Below are 13,276 nucleotides of genomic sequence, written 5' to 3' on the forward strand. Positions count from 1 at the left end.
CCAACTGAGCCACGGAGGACCCCAAAATTCATTTTGGGATATCCTTACATTATCCTTGGAAGATGCCTGGGTCGTGGGTTCGATACCATACTCGTAGAGAGAATGTTGTAGATTTCCCTGTCTCCATTGTACTCTATGCCCTGGTTGCCAGTAGCGAATTTTTAGCATAAAAAAACACATTGCATAGGTATACATGGTTTTTGGTGTTGTTCCAGGTGGCCTACGATTTTGTACGTGTGACTTTTTGAACGAGTTGTATTCTCTAAAAATGTTCATCTCTTATTGTGTTCAGTGTAGACCTCTTGATTTGGTCTATATCTCGAGATCATGTCGACTGGATCTTGAATCCTCGTTCAAACTTTCTTCATGAAACAAATACGTTTGAATCTAGACCAAAGAAACCGTCTGAATCCAGAACAAATGTTTCCCAGTTTGCATTACATCGTTTCAGATCTGCCAAGTACTTGTTTAGAAATGTAGGTTATTTCGGCAGGTATAGTTATAAATAGGCCGACATTAGAATGTTATAATCAAGCCATCAGACAGGCTAGAACGGGACCTCATTGAGTGTACATAAATGTTAGATGTTTGCGCAATATCTGTCACATTGATCGATAGCGCATTAGTGAAATTTTTCACTAATGTGAAAATGTGACCATTTGCCAGCCATCACACTGTTTAAAACGTCGAAAACGAAAGAAAAAGGGTAGAATTTGGTGATCAAACATTAGAAAATCTACTCCAATACCATCAAGCCACCGTTGACCTTGTGACGTCAAGGTAGTACATTCCCAGCAGGCATGCGAGGCTTCTCTGCGTGTACAACACAGACCACAGGAGACAATCGCTATACTTTTACAACTAATTTTGAGATTAGTCCATGCCCAGGTGTGGATTTGTGACTGCATTAACACAACGCAGGGTACTGTAAAGTTACAAACATGAACTAAAAATGTAACAGATTGGTAAAATATGGACCAGATCTCATAAGAAAAACACCTTTTGATTACGGAGTGCTCCATCTTAGTCGTATGGCAATGCTAATTCAGCCATGCCTGCTAAAATAAAAGACCGATGGGTTTATATCCCCCCCCCCTCCCCCCACCACCACCACCACCAAAAAAAGCTAAACGAAAAAGAACAGGAGTCCATAGTTTCACTCCTTGAATGCAAAAGTTGTTTGGCTACTTGCTTGTTTGAAACAACATCATGTAACACGAACTGTGGGGAGCCAGTAACCTTTGCCCTACTACGGCCACGAGGCTACACGGCGGCCCTCCAGCTCGGTTCACACCTCGCCAACAAGGCCGCTGTGCGCGGATGATACGCCATAGCATGCCACAACTTAAAGACCGTAACTGGAACCCAGACAAAATTTTAGTTGTCATTTTTATGTGTTACCAGTGGCTGATTCCATTCAATATAATTCAAGTTTTTATTATTTTCCGGGGATAATTTCTTAAAACATTAGCTCGATAATTACTTTTTGTTCAGCGGCTGACTGATCTCGTCACTTGCAACTCACCATCAGCTGGCTCGACTGCATAGGTCATCGTATCGCACCCGGTAGGCGTATCGCTCGACTTAGCCATAAAAAATAATAATCTGTAGACTGCGAAACCGCACCACATTCTCAAGAGTTTTACCATAATTCCATGGATTCCTGGAGACCAGTGGCTATGCTGTACACGCATTTCCAGGATCTACTACAACTCCGGTATCTTTCAAAACATTTGTTGTAAAATTGTTGTACTTACATATATACGACTTTCAGTGTGCTAAATAATAGGTATACATACAGGGGTGATTATAGATGTAGTCATACGATGGCTTCAGGTAAAGCACATGTGCGGATTTGTCAATGCTTTTCACGGCTTCTCAATAGATAATCCCGGCAGGTCTTCACGGCATGATGTCACCCTATCAGGGCTCCGCGGCAGACAAGACAGGCAGACAGTCCAATTTTAATGTTTTTTTGATTTTTTTAAATGGAACTGGTTAAAATAATATTTTTTAAAATGCAGTTTGCATACTAATATAGCAAAAATATTGTATCTGGGGAACCTTTAGTATGAAAATAAAGGCATTGGCGGTTCTTCTTTTGCTGTATTGCTAGCAAACGGAGGCCTGAGCCAGCTTGTCCGACATACGGACTTGCCAGTAAATTGTACTAGAAATTGTGCCGAATGAGTACCTTCAGTAATCGCTAATTAACTGATTATACCACATGAGCACAAACATTTAAATTAACCCAACAGGTTTTAAGTCTTAACTCGCAGTGCAATACCTCTGTATCGAAGGTCAATTTTTACTTTAAAAGATCTACCGATTAAGTTTTAAACCTGCTTTGAAAACAAACCATCAGAACTCATATAAGATTACATCATTCTTTTCATCTGACAGCACAAACAAGAGCCGATAATATTTCATTAGCCCTGCACTTGCCTGAAGGAACATGTTACTAAAACACGTATGCTTCAGTCTGCATCAGAAGTCAATAATTTCCACAGTAGACGTGATAGCACGGTTATTGGGAATACCGATTTTCAACTCATTGGGTTATAATAACGACACGGGAGCAATGATCAGCTGTCATTATGTTGACAGGTCCGTCAGAAATGCTGTTGTTTTGTGAACACAGCTGTTGATTGACTCACTGTCCTGCTTTAACACGTGTGGATTAGGGGAAGTTATTTCCTGTTGGTGGGGAAAAGGAAGGAGGGAGTCACACCGGCAGACATGTTTAGAGTTGTCTTCAACCAGTGGGAACGTTTACGTAGACAATGGCTTACAGTGACATGTCATGTGTTAAAAGTTTTGTACAGGTTCTCCCTTCATTCTTTTAATAATAACCGCATATGCATTGTATATTATGCATTATATATTATGCATTATATATTAACGAATGAAGTAGTCTGTCCTATCTTTATTGAAGTTGTTTACGCAAGTTTATATATTGCATAAACATACTTGCACTGTAAACCATGTTCTTATGAGAAATGTACACGTTTATGTACGTCATACAAGCTTCACTTTATACCATACAACGAAATGTGGTTTCCAAACCTTTTAGCCTTCTTAGATGATCTAACGTTAATCAAATTGTCCAGTATTTGTAGATGTTAATACGTACATTCAAATATTTTACAAAAGCTATTGACGTGAAAGTAAAAAAGTATTGCTCTCTTCAAAGTGACCTATACAGGTGTTGGTTACAGATCGAATGTTGACTTTTTTATCTGGTCACCCAAGTGTTTTCGCAGTTTGTGAAAGAGAAGCCAAAGTTGTTGGAAAGGTTTTAGTTAACGATTACGTATTTACTTCGAAACAAAATGAATCTACAACATTTGTTATAAACAGGAAATTTACTGTGGATATAACAGATTTGTAACTCCCTGGGGCACAACAGTGAGACGGTAGCAATTATCAGCTATTATTCTGCTGACAGATCCATGAGAAAATCTGTTGTTTCAAAAACACAGCTGTTGATAGGCTCTCTTGGCTGTAATCCGGTATGGATTAAAGTGCCAATTAAAACTGAGGGCCGTTGTGATAGTGACGTCATCATTTCGACCCCATTGCCTCCGTGGCTCAGTTGGTTAGCGCGCTAGCGCAGCGTAATGACCCAGAAGCCTCTCACCAATGCGCTCGCTGTGAGTTCAAGTCCAGCTCATGTTGGTTTCCTCTGCGGCCGTACCCGAGAAGGTCTACCAGCAACCTGCGAATGTTCATGAATTTCCTCCGGGCACTGCCCGGTTTCTTCCCACCATAATGCTCGCCGCCATCGTATAAGTGAAATATTCTTGAGTACGGCGTAAAACACCAGTAAATAAATAAATAAATTACGACGCCATTCTTCTGTCATCATCAAACACAAGCTGGCTCCTGACTAATCGTCAGAATATATTTACATTACATTTACATAATATTTCACGTCAAATACTCGCTCCGGTCAAATTTCACCGGAGTATATGAGCTTCGTCAAGGGAGAAGAAAGTTAGTTTTCTAAGAACATTGACGAAAAAACATCACAAATATTCACAGCTCTTAATTTATCTTGTCCTCACAGATTTGACAAAATGTACCGAGTGGCCTCCTTTAGTGATGTCTTCACAGTCTCCGATAGGGAGCTCTCGTATATGATGAATATCTCTTTTCTTTCAAGCGGTACGCTGTTTGCATTTTTTTTCTTCTTCCATATGTATGTTATTGAATCTTTATTTATATGTTAAAATATATATATATATATGGAACTTAAAAACCAAAATGGCTCACCTTAAATACTATCTTTAATTTAAATTGTCAATGTTTTTCCTCCCCTTTTCAGGATATTCTGTATCAAAATATTCTTCCACTACAAAAATTTGACAGTTGTCAAAAATATCTTCAAATCGACATTAACCGAAAAATGCCGTTTTGCAACACCAGCACCCTCTTCCATGATCTCCGATTGATGACGGAAATGCCCGATCTATGTGACGTCAAGTTTATTGTTGGCAAAGACAAAGTTCCGATTTACGGAGTGAAATCCGTCATGGCTACTAGAAGCAGGTAATTATCGTTGTTACGTCTTATATATCTACTTTCGTAAAAGACATTGGTCTATGTCTTTATTAGTTTCAAAAATCAGATATCAGGTCAAGACCAATCGAATGTCAATACATGGGCGTCATGTGATATTTTAATGGCCGTCATCAAATATGTTTACCTCTAACTATACATTTTCTTTGTTTGAGTTTATTAGACTTTTCTACTAAATTATTCTAGCAAAGCAGAAAACGCTTACGAGACCGACAAAGTCATTCAAAGCGAATCCAAACTGAGAAATGACAACCATCGCCAGGACTCCTTATCGTGCATTCACTGGGCGAAAATCCAGGTACTATCCGTGACGTCATTCATTTTGTCCACAGTGGTCGAATCAGCGTCGTAGTACAAAATATAGCTGATAAGTTGCGGTAACTATGTCGATAAAGTTCTGTCCAGAGACAAACGTGGAGGACTTTCTTTTGAGTTCAGTAATTTCCACAGTAGGAGTGATAACACGGTTATTGGGACTACCGATTTTTAACTCAGTGGGTTATCATAACGACACGGGAGCAATGATCAGCTGTCAGTATGTTGACGGTCCATCAGAAATGCTGTTGATTGTGAACACAGCTGTTGACTGACTCACTGTCCTCATTTAACATATGTGGATTAGGTGAGATTTATTACCGAATCGCGGAGAGAGGGAAGGAGGGAGTCACACCGACAGACATGTTTGGAGTTTTGTTCACCAAGGAAAAATGTTTGCGTTCACAAAGATTTACTGAATCATAGCGATATCTTGATAAAAATGAACATACAAAGGACGCCTTGCAACCACCTTCAAGCACAATTTTTGAATTCCTGTTTTTTTTTTTACAAATTTAACTTTGTAAACATACGCGCCCTGTACAAGATGAGGGCTGCTCAATCCAGTTGAAAGTGTCAATAGTTGTTTTCTTTCAGTGGCAATCTTCAAGTGTGAATAAACTTGAGCTTTTCTCACAAAACTTGTTTGCGAAAGTCTCGCATTTCTAAAATATACCTCCACATCATGTAATAACTATACAAAAAGAAAAACTATTAAAAACAGAAAACGATTCAAATCCTAACATATAACGTACTGTAATTTCAAAGATGTTTTGTTAAAAATTTGTCTTGTCATAAATTATGTGTAATATATTGCACACTGCAATGAAATATTACGATTTTGTAGTGATAGTACATGTCCATTTCTTTCACTAATCGATGCAAATTCACGATCAAACGATATAAATGTGCGGTGGGCGACTAAATTACTTTATAAACAGTAGGAATCTACAAGATGCTTTATATGCAGTACAGGAAGTCTAATCTCAACAGTACACATACCTGTCAAAATGGGGCACAACAATGACAGGGTAGCAATGATCAGCTATCATTATACTGACAAAACTGTTTTTCACAAACACGGCTGTTGATTAGTTCTCGTGACAATAATCCGGTATGGACTAAAATTAAGGGCCAGTGTAATAGTGATGTCATCATGGTGACATCATTGTTTTGTCATCACCAAACACAAGCTGGCTCGTGTCTAATCATCAGAATTGATTTCATGTGTTAAATACACAATCAGGTTTTCTTTAGGTGTATACATAAGCGTTCCATCAAGTGAAGAGAAAGTCAGCTTTCTGCATTCAAAACGAAACATCGTGATCATTTACAGCAGTCGTTAGCTTGTCATAGGAAACTGACCAAAATGTATCCACTGGCCTCCCTTAGTGATATTTCCACGGTACCGGAGTCGCAAATCTCTTGTATATCGGAAAGGTCTTCCCTTTCCAACGGTACGTTGTATGTCTTTTTGTTTGTTTCTATTTGCACATATATAGGTGAATGTAGTTATACATATAATATCAACAGAATTCAATTCAACATCACTGGACTGAAATATCAAAATGGCCCAAGATCTCCTATGTTTTCCGGTACTTTAATTTACATTTAAAATGGGATTTTTTTTTCTATTTTTTCTAGCCCTTTCTCTTACCTCTGGGACGTCGCCCTCTCTCACCTTAGAAATTGACGGTTGTTCTGAAAAACTCCATAACAACATAAATCGAAAACTGTCGTTTTTCGACACCAGCACTCTCTTTGATGACCTCCGATTGATAACGGAAACACCGGATCTCTGTGACGTCATGTTTCTTGTTGGCAAAGACTAAGTACCGATTTACGGAGTGAAAGCCATAATGGCTACTAGAAGCAGGTAAATATAATATTTACATCTCAGATGTCTACCTTTTTAACACAGAAACATTAACCTGTCTCTTTATAAAGTTTCCAGCTTAGATTATTGATCTTCTCTGTTGTAGGCTGAAAACAGAATGAATGCCGATATTAAAATTCGGAATCTTGTCATATTTAAACTGCCGTCATTGAATACGTTTAGTTCCATCTATCTATATATGGTCTCTTTTCGACTTTTTCAGATTTTTGTACCAAAGTATCCTTGCAAAGGAGAAAGAGCTCACGGGATCGACAAAGCAAACCAAACTGAAGCTTGTCTTGTTGCCCAAACTGAAACAATTTAGAAAGAAGAAATTCTTGTCGTCAGAGAAAAGACAAGCATCGCCTGGACTCCTCACTATACATTTACCGGGAGAAAATCCAGCTATTTTCCGTGACATCATCCAATTTGTGCACAGTGGGCGAATCAGCGCCAGTGTGCACAATATTGTTGGTAAGTTATAATAACAATGTTAATAAATTCCCCCTTCAGAGAAAAAGGTTGAAGACTTTTCGTTTCGGATGAGTACACCACCAATAACTGCCAAATACTTGATTATGTTGACATTGGGTTTTACATACAATGTAAAGTATATGTCTCCACTTTTTAACACCGGAATTTCAAATAGCGATTTTTCCATGCATGCACTGCGTTGCTTTTACATATTTATAACATTCCATATATTCTGGGGTTTTAGTAATCGTTGTAACCGTTTTCTCCACAGACGTGATGGTCACAGCTGACAATTACGGTCTCACAGAACTCTGCTCCTCCTGTTTTCACTTCGCCACCAGCTTTATCAACCTTGATACCATCCTTCCTCTCCTCACCTCAACTTTGAGGTTTCTAAAAAATAAGTGGATAAAACGCCTGTTGATTAAGGTAAGTTAGCGACAGAAAATATCCGCTTATGATACCAGTTGTTAAAATGATTATTGCAAGTACAGATATTTGTACACACATATACAGATATATTAATCACCGTTTAATAGAGTAATATTCCAGGTCAGAGACTGAGCAACAGCATGTAGTCAGACATGCATAAACCGAAATGAGCTAGTACAAATAAATGTAGATGCTTATCTCTGCATGCATTTTCAGCTATATTGTTAAATTTCTTTTTTAGATCTGGGATTTTGTCGACGAAAATGCTGGCCTAATTTTCCAAACTTCGGGGTTCGAGAAAATTCCCAAAGAATCAGCAATGTTGATATTATCACGTCCAAAACTCAGCGTCACAGAAGCGGAGATTCGGAAAACAGTATCTGATAGGAGCAGACGACAGTGTCACGTGACAGACAAAGAGACGTTTGACAGTTTGGTACAGGAACTTCTTTCCGTGGTTTCCTGTTCACAAAACATTTTTTTGCAGCTCAGTGAAGATGGTGACTCTCTCGATGAAGAACATAGAAGAGAGGTACATGAAAGCAAGCTAGAAATGAGCGCGTATGAATCCGACTTTTCATTCGTCTCACCCATGTCTTCGAATTGCTCTGAATCTAGACTTTTGCAGTCAGTAGATCTCAGTGGATGTGGAGAATATCTTCCCTCCGACAGTGGTGTGACGTCATAAGTTGATGATGGTTCTTTATGATGATTTTGTTTCTCCCTAACAATGAGAATAAAAGTGCTAATCTGACATAATTCCGTTGGTGACTTCCGTTAATGTATTTTTCTGATTGTTGTTTGACAACATGGGGACTCAAGACCTTTAACAGTGACTATCTGTTTTTTTATTTTTTTTTTGGAGAAAACAACGGGCTATGTTACAAGAACATTTATACATTCGTTGACTTGTTTCACGAGTGACACATTGCCTAACCAGCAATGTACACCCACTTGTATGTGTAGAGGTTATCTCCCTTTAGCAATAAAGGCTCATCACTGCCCAACAGTTTGTTACTTGGCATCCGTCAAAATGGCGATGAAAGTAAAAGTACGTAACTGTCCTGCCAAATACGCGATAAATTCTTGATATTAGACAATATATATAGCAATTAAGTGGCATTCCCTTAAACGTGGCCTGTGCCACAACCATCGGCTGGTACTAAATGCAAAAAGAATTGTCGTTTGATGCCATTTGATTTCTTTGGAACATACGAAAGTTACGGGGATAACTCAATAACAAAATGAATATCCATATCATCTTCCAGGGGTTAGAATTATTCGGGATTGTTTATTGATTCATTCGACTGTTGTTTGGCGCCATGTCCAAGAATTTTTCACTTTTTCACGATGGCAGTTACTTTTAATGGTGAAAGGAACTTTGGTGTGCACGGGAGGGGGACAAAAAAACTCCCTCATGATATGCACGGTCCTGTGCAAACGGTCCTACAGGTTGCGTCGATGCGCTTAATGCCCCTAAAGTTCTGGGTGTACAAAGAGGGGAGGAGTACAATTTCCCCGTCTAAGACTGGGTTTGAACCCACTTTTCCTTTGCGATTTAAAGGCACGCGCCTTCTCTCTGTATAGGGCTGCAACCACCATCCTTCAAAGTTGTAATTAGTTTGTCCTGTTAAAAAAAAATAAAACATGCCTCCCATCTACTCATCCAAAGCCGCCAAGACATAAATAATAATTATGGATAATCAAATGCGTGATTCTGTATTAGGGATGGTCTTTACTGTACAAAACTCTAACAGGCTTTCAATACAACGTCACCATCTTTTTATATCTGTGACAATGGTTCATTGCTTTGTGGATTTGTAGATATCGAACCTATGATTCGAAGTATTTAGAGATGCGCTATGAGTTGCTTATCTCATCTGTTTGGTAACGTCTGTCGTAATTCCGTGCAATGTTGATTAGCGGGTTGTTGATTTTGCTGTTCTCTGTGTGGATACCTACACTCATATTGATTATTCCATGACATTTTCAGTGCATCAAACTGCTCTGTTGTATTAGCATTCGATTGATGTTTTACGCCAACGGCCATGCACAATTAGCAACAGGCGTTGAACAACAATTACATGCATAATTAAAAGAGCAGGTGCATGTACCGACAACGTTGTATACGGTGCTTAGTAAATTACACAAGGCTTATTTTCAGCCGTGCCTGCGAGGTCATTGGAAATATTAAAATTGGGGGTATTTTAAAAACAAACAGAGGTCTTACAGTTGAGGATGTGATGAATGGCCGAGGGTTCATTCGGTCAATCGGAGAGAACACAGAACCTTACTCGAACAGATTATATAAATTCCCACCTGTCCGCACGACCGCACGCAAAAGTTCAGCAAGCCGGAAACTAGTATAGTTCACAATGCGATTACAGCATGTTATCAAGTGTAGATTAGAGGTATGTAAGGGGCGATTATTGTTAAAAACATCCTGAAACCATTAATTGCAATCATAGGCCAGATGATGGTCTGCTGCACCTATAAAAAAAACTATTAAAAAAAACTGTATTTTATGACACATGCCAACAGCATGCGTTGGGCCAGCAGCTTTGAGATTTCCACTCGACATTGTGTTTTCACATATAAAGAGTCTTCGTGAAGCCTCATATCATATCGACGGTGTGGAAAAAGTGAAAAAAAAACTACTACACTCAACCTCCTATGAAGGAAGGTGCCACCTGTCTACAAATACAAATAAATATATTTGAATAAATAAACGGCTCTGAAATTGCCTACCACCGAAGGAAATGCGGAAAATACAATTAAAACGGGCAGAACCCTTGAACCAATAATTGATGTCTCCTTGCCAGTGCGAGAGCGGGCGCGGGTGCGGGTGCATGTAAAAGGCAGCTTGAAACATAAATGCGGGTGTCGACTGGTGTGATCATCGGTGTCAGTTGACTAACAAAAAAAAGTTGTAAAGTCAAAAGAAAAACTGGAATGTACAATACCTCATTTTTGGACATCACTATCAGCAAACAGGTGGGCGGCAGGTATAACCAATTAACCGATCGACACAGGGGAGATAACCTCGCCCACAAAATAGTTAGCCCCGGCCACATGCGAGATCTGACACACAATCTACCACAATACAGAGCTGCCACTGTTGGTTTCCAAGAACTACTAGATACCATGTCTTCGTAGTTTTTGCCTAGATTTTTACATGCATCAAAACACATAGCGACCACACCATTTAATGGGTCTATATTGAGGCAATGAAATGAAAATATCATTGATGTTTTCGCCAAAGGTGACAGAATTTAACCAAAATGCATCTTCATATATGTGAAAACACAAATATTCTTGACGTACATTGCTCTTGCAAAGCCGAATAGGTCTCTGAAAACTGTTTCTTTTTCCTTCCTCAAACGACGTATAACACAAACCACCAAAGAACTAAAATAGTATATAAAGTAAAAAAATAGGACGTAATCATACAAGTAGTATTAGCCAACAGTTTTCAGTGATGTTTGAAAAGACGCAAGGTATGTTCTAGGCGACTGAGTCAAATTAGTATATAAATCGTGTACCATAGTAGAATATCAGTTGTCGACAACAAAATATGTCTCTCATTTGAGCTTTGATTGCAACTGTTCATATATCCAACATAGCGATGTAATTCAACATGGTGAATATACAGTCCTTTACTCCGGGTTAAGCGGAATTACACCCAGTCATGAAACAGGGCCCCAGAGACTCTGGGCGCTCCGTCCATATTTACTTACTAGAGAATTATACTCATTGTAAAACTAAGAAACTTGGACTGATGGCGCCTTATACAATAACCTTTACACACTAGTTTTTGGAGTAATAACTTGTGACGTTTAATAAAATCGTTGCACAACACGCAGGATTTAACAAATGCTACAAGGTGAGATTTGTACCGGCGCGATGACACGATACCGCGAAGCCATGGAACTTTTCGCGATGTCATCCTATCGCCGGACGATGATGGCTTTAACAGGAATAAGTACATATATCACCATCCTGGTAATCCACAAAAAATACGTCAATCACTGGTGGTTCTATTCAGCTTATTGGAAAGAGTGTTTGTTGTCATCAGACATCAATATACTGAAACCTTCTAGGCGTTCACCCTCATACTTAGAAAATAGCTCGTACAATACCCTTGTCAAAACCGGCCACTGAACGCGACTAAAGGGTTGTCTCCCATTTTTAGTGAGATTTAATTTTCCTTTCTATTTTCAGGAGTCAAGTTGAATACAAATGCTTGCAACAATGTCTATATTTTGCCAAACTTGTTCTATCCAGTAAGGACGTATAAAAAGATTTTCAGGTTTCTGCAATATAGTCTTGTTAGCCTCAAATACTCTGAAAACTTCCCATTGGACGATAACTTTTAAATGATGCTCTTATAAACTCAACTTAGAAACATACCAGTAGATTTTAACTCCTCGTTCACCTTTCACATCTTTAAGCACTTATAGTACAATATACAGGCGTTATGGCATAACACTAGGGGTTGTATCCTCAAACGCACTGAATGCAGTGAACTGAGGTTTTGCAAACAAGTAAAGCACAATTACATGAAAGGGACGTTTCATCGCTCATGCGCTGTGTTCATAATAATTACATTAAATTGCATAATTGATTTAAATTAAATTGCACAATTCACGACTTACCGGTAGTGTATAGTGTATCAGAATCAATGTCAAGTTAAATGTTAGAGGTTGTATCTGAAAAAGTATTGTACACACTGAGCTAACGTTTTACATACATATAAAGCACAATGACATAACCTGGGTGTCCCATCGCTCGTGCTTTGTGTGCATATTATTTACCGTAATTTACCAAATACATGACCCCTGTACTTTATGTATTGAGCTGAGGTTTTGCATTCATAGTTGCATACAGGCGGACTCTTAGGTAGCATTGCTAAAAAATCTAAGCTATAAGAAAATGGCTGGTTGTTGATTTAACATTAGTCCATAATAATTCATTTGGACACATTTGACTACTCATGTTATTTTCATTTGAATCTCGCCCAGAAATAAACACACATCTACACAGTTTTGAATAAAGGAATTTATTGTATGTTGTTGATAAGTCAGCCTGGGAAAAATATAGAATGTTGTTAAGGGCTTCTCTGTATAATCGCCATAATATTTATTAGTTGTTGTGCTCCTTTGTCTAGAGGTACATGTAACATGCATGGCTTTACAACCATGTTTGCACGTGAAATAAGTAGTTCAGTTGATGAATTGATTGACTGATTAATTGAGTTACTGAAAAATGAATTTCATCACACAAGAAATTAGTCTGGTTTGTGCATTTGGCCAGGCTATTCACTGGGCAAGTTTTCAAATATCATAATATATTTTTATGGTCGATACATGATATATTTACAATGAAAGATCATTGCAGCCCAAAATATTTCGTGTTGTCCACGTTCTCAGTCTTGTATGAGGCGAAACTTGTCATTACAGTGAAATCAGCATATATTTATTATAAATGTCCCAGCGATATACCCGTGATATGATTATTACCACCAACACTTCATTCAAACACCAACATCTTAAAATATTGATCTGACGGGGAGAGGTATTAGCACATGTATTTCTAAAA

At 38.5% G+C, this 13,276-nt stretch overlaps 1 protein-coding gene across 1 annotated transcript; it reads left to right on the top strand.

Annotated features, from left to right (window-relative positions):
• The first annotated feature begins 4,408 nt into the window (after positions 1-4,408).
• On the top strand, positions 4,409-11,911 carry LOC135478106 (serine-enriched protein-like). Its single transcript, XM_064758377.1, has 5 exons — positions 4,409-4,551; positions 6,996-7,246; positions 7,518-7,675; positions 7,920-8,114; positions 11,900-11,911. Exons 1-5 carry the CDS (start codon positions 4,409-4,411, stop codon positions 11,909-11,911), a joined length of 759 nt encoding a protein of 252 aa, XP_064614447.1.
• The last annotated feature ends 1,365 nt before the right edge of the window (positions 11,912-13,276 follow it).

Source organism: Liolophura sinensis, chromosome 11 (assembly GCF_032854445.1).
Source record: "Liolophura sinensis isolate JHLJ2023 chromosome 11, CUHK_Ljap_v2, whole genome shotgun sequence".
In the NCBI taxonomy this organism is placed as follows: domain Eukaryota; kingdom Metazoa; phylum Mollusca; class Polyplacophora; order Chitonida; family Chitonidae; genus Liolophura; species Liolophura sinensis.